The 16,587-nt window shown below is 48.7% G+C and overlaps 1 protein-coding gene across 2 annotated transcripts in view; it reads left to right on the forward strand.

Annotated features, from left to right (window-relative positions):
- Positions 1-8,143, forward strand: part of UNC79 (unc-79 homolog, NALCN channel complex subunit) — a 192,848-nt gene extending 184,705 nt beyond the window's left edge. For both annotated transcript variants that reach the window (XM_045901444.3, XM_045901445.3), the window contains 2 exons: positions 5,654-5,695; positions 7,434-8,143. In XM_045901444.3, the coding sequence (XP_045757400.2) occupies positions 5,654-5,695; positions 7,434-7,634 (243 nt within the window). In that variant the 3' untranslated portion in view covers positions 7,635-8,143. The remainder of the gene's footprint in view (positions 1-5,653; positions 5,696-7,433) is intronic.
- The last annotated feature ends 8,444 nt before the right edge of the window (positions 8,144-16,587 follow it).

Here is a 16,587-nt window from a genome sequence, read left to right on the forward strand (position 1 = left end):
TTTTGAGAAACTTCTGTACTATTATCAGTGTTTAGTGCTCTAAATTTCTTCCTTTAGCTGCATTCTTCCAGATATTCTCATTTCCATTCAATTCAAAATATTTACTAACTTCCCTTTTAGTTTCTTCTTTTCCCATGAGTTATTTAGAAGTAGAAGTGTGTTCTATAGTTATTTTATTAGCTGTATGTTTTAGTTGTGTTTTTTTGTGTGTGTGTGTGTGGCTGATTTGGAGTTTATGGTATACATTTTTAACTTATCACTGTCTGCCTTCAAGTAATATACCACTTTGTGTATATATGTGCATTTTCAGCCTTGGCTTTGTGCTCTTACTCTCATCCATTTTACTTCCACATATGTTATAAACCAAGCCACACGTTCTTATTATTTTTGCTTTAAGCAGTCAATTATCTCTTAAAGAGACTTAACACTTTTTCAGTATTTATTTATATTTCCTATTATTGCCATATTTATAGTTGCCATTTTCAGTGTTTTTCACTCCTTTTATAGATCTAAACTTCTTTCTTCTGCCCAAAGGACTTCCTTTATTATTTCTTACACAGGTCTGCTGGTGATTGATTCCTTTGCTTTTGTACATGAGAAAGTATGCACTTTGCCTTGGTTTTTGGAAGATATTTTCCCTGGGCATTGAATTCTAGATTCAAAGGTTTGATTTTTACTTCAGTGCTTTAGAGATGTTGCTCCTCTACAGTCTTCTTGCTTTCATTGTTTCCAGCAAGAAATCTCTATTATTCTAATTTTTTTCTTTTGTATGTAGTATGTCCTTTTTTTCTTTTTTTTTTTTGGCTTCTTCTAAGATTTTTCTCTTTACCATTATTAAGCAATTTGATGATGAAACACCTTGGTGTAGTTTTCATCATGTTTCTTCTTCTTCTTTTTTTTTTTAAGGTTTTATTTATTTATTTGACAGAGAGAGACACAGCGAGAGAGGGAATACAAGCAGGGGGAATGGGAGAGGGAGAAGTAGGCTTCCCGCGGAGCAGGGAGCCCGATGCGGGGCTCGATCCCAGGACCCTGGGATCATGACCTGAGCCGAAGGCAGACGCTTAATGACTGAGCCACCCAGGTGCCCCTTCATCATGTTTCTTATGGCTTGGGTTTGTTGAGCTTCTTGGATCTGTAGACTCATAGTTTTCTTTATATTTGGAAAAGTATCAACTATTGTTTCTTCAAGTATTTCTTTCTATGCCTCTACTTGACATACTAAGTATTTCCTTTACCTTATTGACCATATTGAATATAGTTATAATAACTGTACTAATGTCCTTCTGTACTAATTCTGTTATCTGTATCATTTTGGGGTCTTTTCCAATTGATTGATTTTTTTTCTTTTTCTTTTTTTTTTGTGGGGGGAGGATTGGCAGAGGGAGAGGAAGAGAGAGATCTTAAGTAGGCTCCATGTCCAGTGCGGAGCCCAATGTGGGGCTTGATCTGATAACCCTGAGATCATGACCTGAGCCGAAATTGAGAGTTGGATGCTTAACCAACTGAGCCACCCAGGTACCCCTCCAATAGATTGATTTTTATTCTCATTATAGGTCACCATTTCTTGCTTCTTTTCATGCCTGGTAATTTTTTATTACATTCTTGACATTTTGAATTTGACTTTCTTGGGTGCTGGATATTTTCGTATCCCTAGAAATATTTTTTGAGCTGTATTCTGTGATATAGTTAAATTATTTAGAGTAGTTTTTTCCTTTTGAGATTTGCTTTTAAGCCTTGTCAGGTGATCAGAGCTGCATTTTGTCTAGAGCTAATGTTTCTTCACTACTAAGGTAATAGCCTTCTGAGTATTCTACTTAATATTCTGTTAGTTAAAGAATTTAAATTAAAAAAAAAAAGAATTGTCCACTCTAACTAGTTTGTGGGAACACAAACTATTGCAGGCACTGTGTGATCACCACTCTAATCTTTTTGGGTTGTTTTTTCTTCAGCCTCGGGTAGTTTTCTCACATGTGTGCACTGGTCAGGATGTAGCTGACGACTCAAGGGGGACCCTTTATGGATCTTCAGAGTTCTCTCTCGTGGTCTCTCTTTTTCTCTTTCTGTGCAGCTCTCTCCTCTCCAGTACTCTGCCTGACAAACTACACACTTCAGCCTCCCTGGGCTCCCAGATCCATTTCCTCAACTCAGGAAGACAGTCAGGCTCTGTCCAGGTCCTGCAAGCTTTCTGGGCAGTGAGCTAGGATAATTGCAGGGCTTACCTTGTTTCCTCTCCCTTGGGGATTGCTGTGCTGCCCTGCTGATGCCCAGGGTCTGAAAGCCATTATTTCATATACTCTATTTGAAATTTTAGTTGTTCCAGGTAGGAGGGTAAATCTGGTCTTTGTTACTCCATCTTTGCTGAAAGAGAAAATTTCACACTTAATTTTAGTTTTGAGGACTGGAACAAGCATGGAGTGAGATGAATATAATCTTACTGAGCAGAAAGTCTTTATCCTGAGCATAAATCAAGATAAGAGGAAAGGTATCACTTTTATTTTGGTGAAAAACAAAAATTTTTTTTAATGTCCTTCAGTTTTCTGGATATCATTTCTGGAGAGGGAAAAAAAAAAAACCCAACCAACTTTATTATAACATTACAGAACCCAGAATAAATTACAGCTAATTCTTACTGACAGCTTTTGTAGGAGCCACTAGCAAAAGGGAACTGAAATGAATGTCATTCAATAAGTCAAATTAGCATTCCTGAAATAGGATGACTGTTGGATTATATAATGCTATCAATAATTATGAGATTTAACTTGAAGACTTCAGTCATGGATTCATAAGTCACAAACCTGAAGGTCCTTTACAGATATATATTAGAATGATATGGTCACATGTTTCATAAATGGGCTAATAGCAAAAACTCTTCTAAAACGAATGTCACTATTCCGCTTTGATTGCCTCAAACAGGCCTTTAGCCCCAAGAATAGTTCTGGGAAATGTGTCCACCCAGGGTCAGAGTACTCAGTGCTTCCTGGCTCTTAACCTGCTTGGTCCCTCAGGATCTTAACAGGAGGTTAGTTTGGGTCTTTCCTAAATACCAAGAGGCATAGGGGCCTGCTCCTTATTCAATAGGTCAAAAGTCAGCAGAAGTTTGTAGACATTAGGACCCTTAGAGTTGTTTTTTGTTTTTGTTTTTTTTTTTGCTGTATAGACATTGGAGAGGAAGTGGTTAGACTAGTTTATTTTTTCCCAATCAGAATGTTTACATGAGCCAGTCCTGCTAATGGCCAGAGAGTGTAGCCTTATCTTTCACTGACCTTTGTAATCCCACAGTTTGTTGTAAGGGTTGGTGGTTGGAGGAGGCAGGGAGAAAAATGTCATTTTCTGATTAAAAAAAAATTTTTTTTTTTATTTTCTGCTATTTTGAGTTTTAGTCCAATTACACCATGCGCTATTCCAAACACGGTATTCATGCTAGAGATAAAGTATTGCTTGGCTCCAAGATGAGCACTGTGTTTAGGAATGAGCATCAGTGGAAGTCAAATTAGCAAGTTGTGTATCTCAACAGAATGCTCAAAGCAAAACAGCAGCCAGACTGAGTCTTGGGAACAAAAGCAGAGAGAGGAATGTAATTTCTCACTTCACCAAGTTGTGTGTGCATGTGCGTGCATGCGTGCATGTGTGTGTGTGTGTGTGTGTATGTGTGTTGATGAGTTAAATGAGCCCAGCAGCCTGTGGCCATGACTAGTGAACAGAGAGATCATCAGTACACCGTCCCCCTTCCCAGCAGGCCTCCCACTAGTTCTTTCATTTTCTTCATGGCCCACCTCCTCCGGTTTGCCCAGCATGGAAACCTCAGCCTCTGCTCTGACCTTTTCCTCGCTCCAAAGAGCAGACCGGTCCTCGGACCCTCTCAGCTTGTGTCCGCAGGCACTACCCTTTGCCTTCTCCGAAGACCCCCTGGTCCTACCTGGGCCATCAGGGCAGCGTCCCCAAGACCCCTGACCTCCATTCTCCACGCCCTTCCTCACCCTGGTCTGCAGATTGCTGCTGGGATGATCTTTCTGGAGCCCAGTTCTGCTCGCAGTGAACGGGGCTCCCCTCTTCAGAAGTTACCTTGGATTTGGAAACAATCCCAGGTCATTATGGGTGGATGGTGAGGGGCCTCCCCTCTGCTTTTCTAAACTTGTTTCTTGTGACCCTCTCCTGAGAACCTCACACTTCAGCATCACCTGAATCCCTCCCACCTCCACCCCCCTCCACACACCACCACCTGTGGGCTTTGCTTCCTGGAGTGTGCCCTTGTATTCTTGGCTGGGGCTGCTGGGACAGTACCACGGCCCAGGTGGCTGAAACACAGAAACTTCTCATCCCACAGTTCTAGAAGCCAGAAGTCCAAGGTTAAGGGGTCAGCAGAGTTGTTGCTTCTGAGGGCTGTGAGGGAGAATCTGTTCTATCCTCCCCTCCTCACTTCGGGGGGTTGGTTGGCAATCTTTGGCATTCTCTAGCTTGTAGACCTCTGCCTTCGTCTTTGCATGGGGCTCTCCCTGCGGGTAGGCCTGTGTCCACATTATCTGCTTTTTCTAAGAGCATCAGTCATCTTGGATGAGGGGCCTACCCTACTGTAGAATGACCTCATCTTAGCTCATTACATCTGCATCGATCCCTCTTCCAAATAAGGTCACATTCTGAAGCAGTGTGGGTAGGGACTACAGTGTCTATTTTGAGGGGGCACAGTTGAGCCCATGACAACTGTACTCCTCTGTTGAATAGGAGTAGAGGGTTGGAAGGAACGCAGAGCAAAGAGATATGATGCACATTCGTGTGTTAAAGATCTGAGCAGTGCTATAATAAGGAACCTAGTGTTTCCGAACTTACTGGACCAGCGCCCCCTTCCCCTATTTAAACCACCAAACTAGAGAGCTGTGGGACACACTCTGGGAAACACTATTCTGTCCTGGACTTTTGGGTTTATGAGGCCTTATGGTCCAGAAGGCTGAACCATGGCTGAGAGACCAGAGCAGGAGAGGCGAGCTGTCTGTCCCTTGGGCCGGACACCCCGTGACCTTGAGGAAGGGCACAGCAGAGGGGCTCAGGTGGGCCAGAGGGGCAGCAGAAGGGCGAGGCCCCCACATGCCTGCAGTTTGAGTGCCTTGCTCTCTGCCGGGGACCCTCTGCTCGCCTGCGCGCTGCTCAGACCTCTGGCCCAAGCCCCTCTTGCTGTGCCCCACCTTCCAGATCACAGCCAGGCTACCTAGGGGCGTGCCTTTTTCTATCACTGAAGCATTTCAGCCACTTCCCGGCGAGATTTTCTTAACAACTACGGGCAAAGAGAGTCGCCATCCTACTCGGGGGACTCAATTTTAGAGATCCCCGTGGAGGGAATTCTATTTCAAGAAAGTGAGGATTTAATTAAATAAATGCACATTTCATTTCCCGCGTGTGGTAGCTTTCAAGAGACAATCAGTCGTTTAGTCTGGAGTGTGTGTTCTGGGCACTCATTAACCTCCCAGTGCCACCAGCTCAGCAGGGGTTGGCCTCAGGAAGATGTTTTTCCGATAATGGATAACTCCGCAGCCGGGTTCCATCCCTTTAGTGATGTTACAGGGGTTCTGTGTGCCCAGCCGTCCCGAGCGGTAGCCGAAGCTCATGGGGGCGGGGATGGAGAACGTGAGTAACACGACTTCTGTATTTCTCCATACAGCTGATACCCATGTGGTTGCCAATGATTCAGTCAAACATCAAGGTAAGTCATCGCTGGGTGGACCGGAAGCTCAGTCCCCTCCAGAGAAGGTCCTAACATTAACAGGGCCCCCTGGCGCGCCACTTGCTGTGGACAAAGGTGACTTCACCCTGCTCCTGGCTTCATGGGGCTGACACAGGGGGAGACGCTGTGGGCCAGGGATGGGGCCTGCAGTCTGGGGCGACGGCAAGAGCCACGGTCGTACTGTTCGCGATGGATGAGGATGTGAGTGGAGGGGGGATCCGAGTCGGAGCGAGGCTCGGTCCCGACTAGAACACAGGCCTGCCCCACCTTCTCAGGACACCCATGGCATCCGAGCCCAGGCACGTTCAGTGCTCTTTCCTGGCCACTAAAAGAGACTTTCTGTGGGGCTCCTGCCTGGCTCGGTCAATAGATTATGTGACTCGATCTCAAGGTTGTGAGTTCAAGCCCCATCCTGGGGGTAGAGATGACTTCAAATAAATAAAATAAATAAACTTTAAAGAACAACAAAATGGACTTTTTGTGACAGGAAGAATTCTATTAAGAAAGACTAACATTGAATTTATGACAGAACAGCCAGAAAGGAAGGGGCCTGCCCCCTGTTCTACCTATGAGGAAACACGGGACCAGGAAGAAGAGTCACTTGGCCGGGGCCCCGCAGCCGGGAAGAGAAAGACCCTATCCGTGTGTCTTTCCCATCGCCAGGCCCCACCCTGAGGGACACTTCGTCATTGTTGAGCCAGACATACTCCATGACTAGTCAAGATTCCTGGGGCTTGACGTCAGGACGGCAGAGCTAGCCACCTGCTCTACCCAGAACTGGGCTCTGTCTACGGCCCTGGGAGCACAGGGCAGTGGGGGGAGAAGGTGGACACCTTCTTGCTGATTTTCTTCTCAGAGTCGGGAGGGATGTTAGTGGATAGAAGGGAACTGACTTCAAGGTCCCCAGACACCAAGAGAGAAATGGAGCTGTCAACGGTGACTTTCAGGCTTTGAGTCCGGGGCCATGGTGTCGGTGACATTTGTGGCCACGTGTGGGGGCGCCGCTGCTGAAAACCTTCTCTCATATTTCTCCTGTGAAAACAGCTGCTTGTTCCAGATTGCCCCTCCCCCTGCTTTCCAGAAATCTGGAAATCTGAGGCCAACAGAAGGCTTACAACCTAGCCTCTTCACGTGCATTACCATGAGAACAGAGAGACTCTAATCACGATTAAAATGTAACGAGCAACTATTATGTGCCAACTTCTGGTCCAAACCCTCCATTAACTCACCCTTAAAAGAAAACCCCATGAGGTGTTACTATGCCCAGTTCGCCCACGAGAAAATCCAAACACAGACAGAAAAACCTTGTTCCCGGAGTTGTCCCCAGAGGAGCTAGGATCTGGACCCAGGGAGCTGGCAGCGGAGTGCAGGCCCCAGGCCTGTGCGGTGACCGGCTCCTGGGGAACACGTTTGTGTGTCCGCCCCTCCCCAGCGTGTCATCTTTACGGTCCCCTTGCAGCGAATGAGTCGGGATGGGAACGGCGTTACTTGCATGGATCTGGGCCAGAGTGACTTTAGAATCCCGGTCACTGGCCCGCGTCCCCCACCCTGGCCACCACCAAACGTGAGAGCTGGCCTCCCTGTTCAGGCCCAATGGCCCTTGAGCCGCGTAGGAGGGTCCTCCCTGCAGGAGAGGCCCGGGCTGGCGCTCCCTTGGGTGGACGGCAGACACTGGAAGGAAAGAAACTAAACTCGCTGTCTCTCCCTTCCTCAACAGCACTTATCGGCCGGACTCCAGCTTCGCCTCCAGGCCATTCAGAACCACGTGAACCACCACAGCCTCAGGACGCTGCCCGGCTCAGCCCCGAGCAGCGCCGGCCTCGTGGCCCTCCGCAAGTGGCTGCAATGCACGCAGTTCAAAATGGCCCAGGTGGAGATCCAGTCCTCCGATGCGGCCTCGCAATTTTACCCTCTATGAGCGGCCCCCTCGGCTCTCAGCGTCAACACTCCGGTTTAGCAATAATGGGTTTCAAAACAAAACAATTTGATCCAAGCAGGTTGGGGACCATATTGGTACTGTACATTCTCTTTCTAGTTTAGTAAAAAAAAGACGTGCAAAGGCCGGAGAGGGCCAAAAAATGAAGCTTTCTTGCTACACATCTTTCCGATGACTCCTTGGGCTATCTGATTAAGTGTTTCCTTACATTATTTTTTAAAAAACCAAATCATTTTTCTTTAACTAACTTCTATTTTTTTTAAGAAAAAAAAAAACAAAACAATAGACTGGTGGGTACTCACAGAAAAGTTGTATAAGTCCCCCTGTTGCTATTTTTGATGATAGAGAATAAATAGGGTTTTTGAAACCTTTGTAGTGTTTTTTCTTAAAATCCACTCTTGGCAATGCAATAAAAAAAAAAACACCCGTCACCATAAGCCAGTGACACTTGACTGAAGCTTTTTGTCATTATCCTGGGAAAAGTGGCAGCTTGCAAGGACCATTACAAAGTGCACTTAGAAATGAGGTGGTTAAACTGTGCCAGTTGTTTTTCTTTGTTTTATAGTATCATTTTCCAAAACTGTCCAGTAAGTTTTATTATTTTTAAAACTAATTTTTCAACTTATTCGTTCTAGGCTGTACTTTCTTGTAAGCTTTATGAGAACCACTTTAGTTTTGTGAATAATAAATTTTATTCTTTTGTTAATCCTTGTATACAATTCAATTTAAAACTGTAGATTGCATACTGGACCCGATGACCCCCCACACTGGCACAGAGCACTGCACCTGGAGTTATGTTTCATAAAACGGGATTTTACTAGTGTAAGAGCACCAAGATTTATCAGCACTTCTACTTAGCATTTGACTGTGCATTCACAAATGATATTTCTCTTCTCTATCCCTGTAATGCACTGACTACAAGAAGACTTACTATACATTTAAGCTGTATATTGACATGCTATTAAATGCATTTTTTTTTATTATCTTTGTGAGCCTGGGGTTTTTTAAAAATCAGTTTATACATTGCTTGTAAACTTTTAAAACTTCTAAGTTCCCTTAAAACTAGAGTACAGCTATTGAGAGGAAAAGGCTTTCTTTCAGGTCATCTGGTAAGAGAGAGACACAATTTATTTGAGGTCTCCAGGAAGGACCTTGAGGACATGAGGCAATGTTATTTATGTATTTATTTTTTTTAAGTGTTGGTTATTATTAAGAGGTCTCTCTTTTCTGCTGGGAAGTCTGAGGCCTTCATGCTTCTTAGGGGGAAACAAGTCCTCAAATGTTGAAGTGTTTCATGTGAGTTCTGGAAAGACAATATGGCAGAGCTTCATCCGTATGAGGACTTGCAGGGAACCAGGTGGTCCCTAGATTAAGAATGTAGAAATGATCATTCTTCCCATTTTACAAAGTTGCTCTTCCAAGAGACCTCCCCGCTCGGCGAGAATGCTCCCCGTTGTGCTTGGTTATGCCTCCGTCACCGTTCTGACTTCTGTAGAAAGTTGTGCATGTATTTATCTCACTTGTAGACTGTGACAGCTTAGAGGGTGTGTCCTGTCTCTGTATCCCCAGGGTCTGGCCCGTACTGCCAGTATAATTAATGTCTCTTGAACGGAATGGATTTGATTAAACAACAGGTCTTTCTTGAGCTCCCCAGTGGGCTCAGCAAGGGCTGAACTGTGACATTTTCTTTTTGAGCAGCGATTCCTGGAGGGGGTAATGGAAATAGGCCCGCGGAGTTGGCCTTGGCTCCTTCCCATGTGGGGGGTTTGACTGACGCCCCCATGAAGGCTTAGCTACAGCCCGGCTCTTGGCTTGTCCTGAGTCCACCCCACTGCAGGCAACCCTGTTCCTACCAGTAGACAAGGTCCAGAGTCCTCCACAGGCTCTTCTCCAACCCCGGTTCTTTCAATGGACTGCTGCCTCAGTTTCTCTTTATATTTGCACCCCCCCACAAGGGCTGGGGAGGGACCCTCAACTCAGCCCTCTTGACTGCACCCCCATCTAAATCTTCCTACTGTCCAGGATGTTTTCTTTACCCCAGTTACAATCTGGGGTCTTGGCCCCACCCAGGCAGGTCTCCCTCCTTGCCCCTGAGAACTGTGACCCGCTGTCCTGGCAAGCTGACCTAAATACTGTCCCTGCTGGGACCCTGCCACTTCCCTGGTTTATCAAGACCAGTAAACTTCTTTTCTGGCTACACCGTCCTCAGGCCCATCCCCCAGCGTTGTCATCTTCTTCTAGCCTTGGGTCAGCCACCCTCCCCCACCCCCCAGCAAGTCAGAAATTTGAAATTTCGTTACTAATATTTCCTCATCGGTACAATGGAGACAATGACACATTCTACTTCATAGGGTTGTTGAGATGAGAAAAGAATGCAAGGAAAGAGAGCAATGCCTGGCGCATGGTAAGCACTCAATAAAAGTTACGACTTCCTATTCTTTTTTTTGCATGTTAAAGCATAGGGAAGGAAAGCTACTTGCCCAAGGTCACACGGCTAGTAAGAGGCAGAGTTGGAACTTGACCACAGGCTGTCTAACACCAATGACCGTGCTCTCAACCACTGCCCACCACATTCCAGCCCCGTGTGGCAGCCTGGCAGCAACAGAGGGCACAGAGCTTCCAACAAACTTTACCTGAGCCAGAGCTGGCCAGTACTGATCATTGGCTTGGAGAAGGGCCAAGGTGTAGACTCAGTGTTCCCTCCACTGTGGAATCCTACTGGCTTCAGAGTGTGAACAGAACATTCTGAGATGCCCAAGGGGAGACCGAGCCCAAATCTGCAAATGCGTAGATTCCATGATTGTGGGCAATGGACATGCCTCTTACTAGTTGGGTGACCTTGGACAAGTTATTAAACCTCTGTGGACCTCTGTTTTTCCTTACCTGTAAATGGAGCCATCTCCCCATCTCCCAGGGGTGATGGAAAGCTCACGTGGGTGGAGGACGGTGATGGCACTTGGGAGAATGCCAGAATCTATAGACTGCCAGGAAGACCAGTGCCACCTTAGGAAGACCACGCGAAGGGACGGCTCACAGCTGCAGACTCACTTGGTTTTTCCTCCAGCTAGTCCCTCAGAAGCAAGACCTATAAGGCCATGAGAGCCAAATGTGATCAATAGCCAAGGGTGTCCAGTCTCCACTGTGCAGGAATCCTTTCTTTGCAAGCGTGTCGTTCTGCCTGCCGTTAGGATGTTTTCAGCAAATCTCTTCCCAGAGGGTCTCATCTGAGGTCAAGTGCTTGCAGCAACTGCTCCATTTCCAAGCTACAGCAGGACAAATAAGGACTGGATCGGATTGGAGAAGATGGGTTATCCACCAAGAAGACTCTTTCCTGAGCTGGGGTGGAAGGGCCTCTGGTGATAACGGGATAATGCAGATCATTTCATATTACTTCTTTAGTAGAATTAATTTGCAAATATGTATATCGGGCAGATGGGAGTGTTTTGACCAGTAATGGAAGTGGTTGGAATGCAGTGGAATGGTACCAGACCATGTTTTCGTGAGAGCTGATCGCTTTGGGAGATGGGCTGAAGTCTTACTCAGAAAAGGTTGGCCAGTTCTTTCCACTGACAGGAGCAACACGCAGGAAGCCTCTTGAACAGGATTTGAGAGAAACCCCAAGAGCCATCATGGACTGAGTGTCTACTAAGTCTTGAGCACTTTACATATGTTACCTTTTCTCCTCTTAGCGCCCCCCACACTATGATTCCCATTTTGCAGGTGGGGTCCCCGAGGCCCAGAGGTTATATGCCTTCTCCAAGGTCATGCAGCCGGCTGTAATAGCATTAGGACCAGACAGTGTCTGACTTCATGTTGGAGCTCCACTCAGTAAAGGTTAATGTCTCTTCCGTTTTTCTGGGCTCTTTGGGCTAACGTGCCAAGAGCATGGGGTGGAGAAGTCTGAGGGCTTTCTTGGGGAGCAGCTCCACCTTGGTGTTTCTGTTTCTTGATTATTTATCATAAATTCCCATCAAGCCAGTGTCAACTTCATCTGACAAGGGCATTTTCCCCTTTGCTTTGGGGAATTCATTTATTTGGAAAAGGAAAATCATAGCTCACACATTAAATTGCATTTAGTTTTCCACTTAATATAATAGTTTTATGGAAAAGAATAAAAATTTATGAATTGAAGAGTATGATGATGAACCCTTAGATTGGGGGCCTTCTGAGAGTGGGCTCAGCCCTGCAGACACTTGCCCTCAGTTAATTATAACCCTCGCTGCCATGTGGGAGGGCTTACTACGTGTCAGGAGCTGCAGATAAGGCATCTCATCTAATCTTCACAAAGTGATGTGAGGAAGGCACTTCCATTATCAGCCCCATATTGCAGATGAGAAAACAAGCAGAGAGAGACAATACTTGCAGAAATCACTCAGTAAAAGGTAGAACAAAATTTCAATCCAGATCTGTCTGCCTCCAAAAACCCTGGCCCCTTCTAATACATAATCTGAGAGTTAATGATGGGTAGAGTCCTTCGCTACTCACCTGACCGACGAGGTAGAATACTGTGCACCCAAAGTCACCACCCGGCAGACTACTGGTTGACCTTGGCCCACAGCATGTTTTGTTGGATGAGCTTCAATTTTTCATTTCTCCCTTTGGTTTGAAATCTCTTTGATGGCTCACACAGGCCCCAGTTTTATACAGGTCCCACTACTGGCCTCCGCCTCCCAAGCAGGAAGACCCCAAAAGCCTCTCAGCAAAATCCTGTTGCCTCTACGTTGATCTGCAAGGTGTGGCTTGCTTCCCACATTCGCCTGCCCAGCAGGGGTGTGAGTTTGCCAACCGGTTAAGACTGGCCTTACGTTTTATGGGCTCCTTCTGCCAGCCAGGGGCGAAGTAGGACTTGGGGCTGTTCTCAGCCCCTAGTGGCCTTGCTGCCCCCCCCCCCTGGCGTCATCCCTCTGCCCCTACCTGCATGGCCGCTGGCTGGGGCCCCTGCCCCTCCACGTGCCCACACATCTGTTTGACCTCATCTCGGGTTGGGGCTGGGCTCCCCCATCTGCCACCTTCCTGGTTTCTCCCGCCCCCGAGAATCGGAGGTCAGCGGGTGGTGCCAAGTGAGCCCTTGGCACCAGCTCTTTGCTGCAGGATGTGCAGGACATTGGCAGAAGCCGCGGATTTGGTTGAACAAAGAGCTGGCTTTTTAATTATGCAGCCCAGACAGGCCCCCACCAGCAGGCCGGTGGAGAGGAGAGCCTCCCGGGGCTGCCTGGCAGACGCCCTGATTTCCGCTCCTTCAAGTGGCCACTTGGAAAAGAAAGGAACCAGCACGTAATCAAGCGTGAAGGACAGAAACTCTCCAGGTGAGGACAATCACGCCGCTGAGCTGGGGGTGCGCGGGGGGGGTTGCTCTGCAGAGGGGGATCGGGCCAGTTCCAGATTGCAGGGCGTACCCAGAGCCTGCAGCTCAGAGTGCTCACCGCGGGGCTGAGGGCTGGGGGGGGAGGCGGAGGACGGGGATGCAGGACAGGCTGGGCAGCCGGGTTGGCTGGAGACTTGGCCACAGACCCGTCCTCTGCCCGCGGGCACGTCACTTGATCTTGCTAAGCCTGGGTTGCATCAATAGCCAAAGGGAGATGGTAATTCCTCTCTTCCAGCCTGTTTGTAGAGAGCAAGCAAGATGCTGTGTGTCGGGTCCCTAGTGCAGGAGCGAGCCGTAAACAAGGAAGACAGCTAACCTTTAAGGAACGCTCGCTCCTCCTAGGTATGCCAGGCTCTGTGCTCAGCACCCGATGTTCACACAGCCACGTAGGCTTCCAACTGTAATGCCATGTGAACAGCTGCTGTTTTGCTGAAACGAAATCACAGCTTGCAATGGGACTTTGGCTCCCGTCCTGAGTGCGGGTGTTCCTGCGCTGCTGGGCTTCGCGTGGTGACTCAAAGCTCCCTCCTCGCTTCTTTGTTTGAATGAGCAACTGGGAAATCCTCCCCACGGCAGGTTCTGTCATCCTTTGGACTTCTCGTGGTAGGAACACATCCCTGTGTTTGTAAGGGGGATCATATTTTGAAAATAATAAATGGATATGTTCTGTGTTCTTCTCCAGGAAACCACATTCCGCAGCCTGGCTCCGTGGACGGCGTGGGCCAGGAGGAGATTCAGCTGTAGAGAAAGTTCTGGTCAGACGGGATGAGGAAGTGGGAAGCCCACCTCTTCTGGACCCTATTGGATCACTGCCAAAAGAAAAAGGGAGACAAATGTAGGGCAGGGCTCAGAGGTCAGGGGGGCACGTCTGTACCTTCTCTCGTGGGGGTGAGGGTGTTGTAAAAAATACCCAGGTTGGAAGTGCGAGGGGACCCCGGCAACATGGGGACACACAAACCTCAGGAGAAGTGCCTGGAGAAGTGCCTGTAACTGCAGGCAGTGGCGGCGGCAAGAGAAATAGCTGTGGACAGGAGCCCGCACCCCAGCCCCCCAGCCCCTTCACCCCCTGCATGCGGGTGCAGACTCTGGAGTCCGCATGGTGGGGGCTGAGAGCAAGAAGCCGGGCTGAGCCCGTGGTCAGGAGAAGAGATTGCTGCAGTCCAGACATTTGCCTCTGGAGACATGGGGACAGACTGCTCATCCCCAGAGACTAGAAGGGCCCAGGCACAGCCCTGTGGTCACCTGTCGAGGAAGCAGCCCAGGCTGGCCCCCAGACCTGCCAGGACCTCTGAGTTGGCTCCCTCTGCACCAGAGACCCCAGACACCTGCTCGGGGGTCCGCCTGGGTGCCTTCTAGAGGGGAGCAGGCCTGGGAAGATGGCTCGAAGACTGAGCATCCACCCAAGAGACAGAGTCATCTCGAAGGGACTAAATGAGAAGAGGCCCGAATGCCATCAATTTGCAAATCTGGGTTTTTCTACCTCTCCCACCCCCACCCCCAATGAGGTGGGGACTCAGAAGAGTTATGTGCAATAAAGTGCTATATTTTCTCTTTATGCTGTGTGTATGGTGTTAAATTCATAACCCACAATTACTCAGTTAATTAATTCTACAAGTATTTCTTGTGCTGGGCAATGTTTGAGGGGCTGGAGATTTGGCCATGAATAAGACCCAACATCAGAGTGGGCCCCTGTTCAGGCCCCTTCTATTCTAATGGGAGGAGAAAGGCAGTAAATGCACACAGGGGTCAACACGGGCCCCTGGGCTGAAAAGTTCTTTAGGGAAATGAACTGAGGCAGTAGAAGAGACAATGAGCAGGGGGCCCAAGAAAGCCACAGGGTGACCACTGGGGAAAGAGTGACTGTAAGGACATCAGCTGACACTTGAGGAACAGCGGGAAGGCCAGAGTGGCTGAGGGGAGGGGCAGGGGGACCAGCAGAAAGGGCCTGGGGGGGGGGTTGGGGGTGCCGGAAAAGCCGGGGCCAGGTCAGGAAGGGGAGCCAGGGAGGAAGCCAGGGGAAGGAGTGCGGCTTTTATTACAATTGTGGAAGAAGTCTCAGCAGGTTTTTAACTCCTGTATGATCTGACTTTCATTTTGGAAAGATCCCCCAGCTTTTGTGGGAGCTGATGGTGGGGACCACAGAGGTGGAAGCAGGGAGCTGAGGCCGGGACTCTCCCTGGAGTCCAGGCACGGGGTGGTGGGGGCTTGGCCTGGGGTTGGGGGAGCTGAGTTAAGCAGGTGGACTTCAGAGCTTCGGAGATGGACATGGTAGGACTCGCTGGTTTATCGGCCACTGGTCCAAGGCCCAGAGGCGGAAAGCGTGACCGTCCAGAGTTTGCGCTGAGAAGCGGCGCTGGTGGATGAGGCCACGGGTGGAGACGAGGAAGATGGGATGTTGCAGGGTGGTGCAGGGGGAGCTAGGAGTCGTGTTAGGCTGAGACGAGAGACCTGTTCACAGGAAGTGAGCTGCTGGGCACAGGAAGTGAGCTGCTGGGCACAGGAAGTGAGTTGCTGGGCACAGGAAGTGAGCTGCTGGGCACAGGAAGTGAGTTGCTGGGCACAGGAAGTGAGCTGCTGGAGATGAGTAGGGAAGTTGAGGCTGGATGTGCACGCTTGGATCAGGCGCCTATGAGGGGATTTGCAGCCCCGGGCCTGGATGAGCTTGCCGGGGGTGGGGGGGTGTGGGGAGACAGAGAAGGGAGATTGCTCGAGGCAGAGTCCAGGAACGATGGGTGCCGAGGCCTGGCAGAGGGGAGGCAAGCCAGCCATGCCGCCTGGCGCCTTCTTTTCTCATCACCCGCGATGATGGCCATAGTGCCATTTGTCATCAAAGGGCTGCGACCCCAAATGTGGGCTCTGAAACTCTCAGTATGTATACCCAGGATCCAGACATGCTCTTTTTTCGAAGTGTGACATAAAAAGTGAAACAGAAAATTAAGTTCTTCTAAAGAACATGCGAGCCCCTAAGAGTATGTCCTGCTTGAAAGGTTAAGGGCAAACCTCCAGGCATAAGTCAGCGGCATTTAAGCTGGCCTAACCTGGAATTTCACAGAACACGTGCCCATGCACCTGCTCTTGGAGGACAACTTCTGAGCAGCCTCACTGATGGCTGGCTGTGCGGTGGGCTGTGTTGTCACCACCCTTAGGACCCCTCCCTGTCCCTGGGCAGGGAGTGCCCTTCCTTGGGCTGGGCTCACTTCTGGGCTGCAGCCTCACGTGAGCAGAATATCTGCCTGCCTGCAAGGCCTCCAGCGGAGCGCCCCTCTCTCTGGGGCAGGGCCTTGCCCCTCTAGGAATCCCTGTTCGGAATGTCGTGATCCCTGTGTGTCAGAGAGTCGGGAAAGGAGGACATTTGTTTTTAAATTAAGAGGTGTAGGGTGGGGATGCAAGGAACAACGTAGAAAAGTTCCCAGGTGATTCTGGTTTTGATGGTAGAGGCAGCAAGTCACCTCAGAGCAGATCTTGGCTCCAAGAAGAATTCCCGAGTGTCCTTCTTAGCTATGAGTTAGGTAGATACTTAATGCCTTAGGGAAAGAATGGAACGAGGTTTTTGTGTTTGCTTTGGCAAAG

This window comes from Mirounga angustirostris, unplaced genomic scaffold (assembly GCF_029215605.1).
Source record: "Mirounga angustirostris isolate CCGP_5_RB_7025 unplaced genomic scaffold, mMirAng1.0.hap1 SCAF_9, whole genome shotgun sequence".
NCBI classification, from domain to species: Eukaryota; Metazoa; Chordata; class Mammalia; order Carnivora; family Phocidae; genus Mirounga; species Mirounga angustirostris.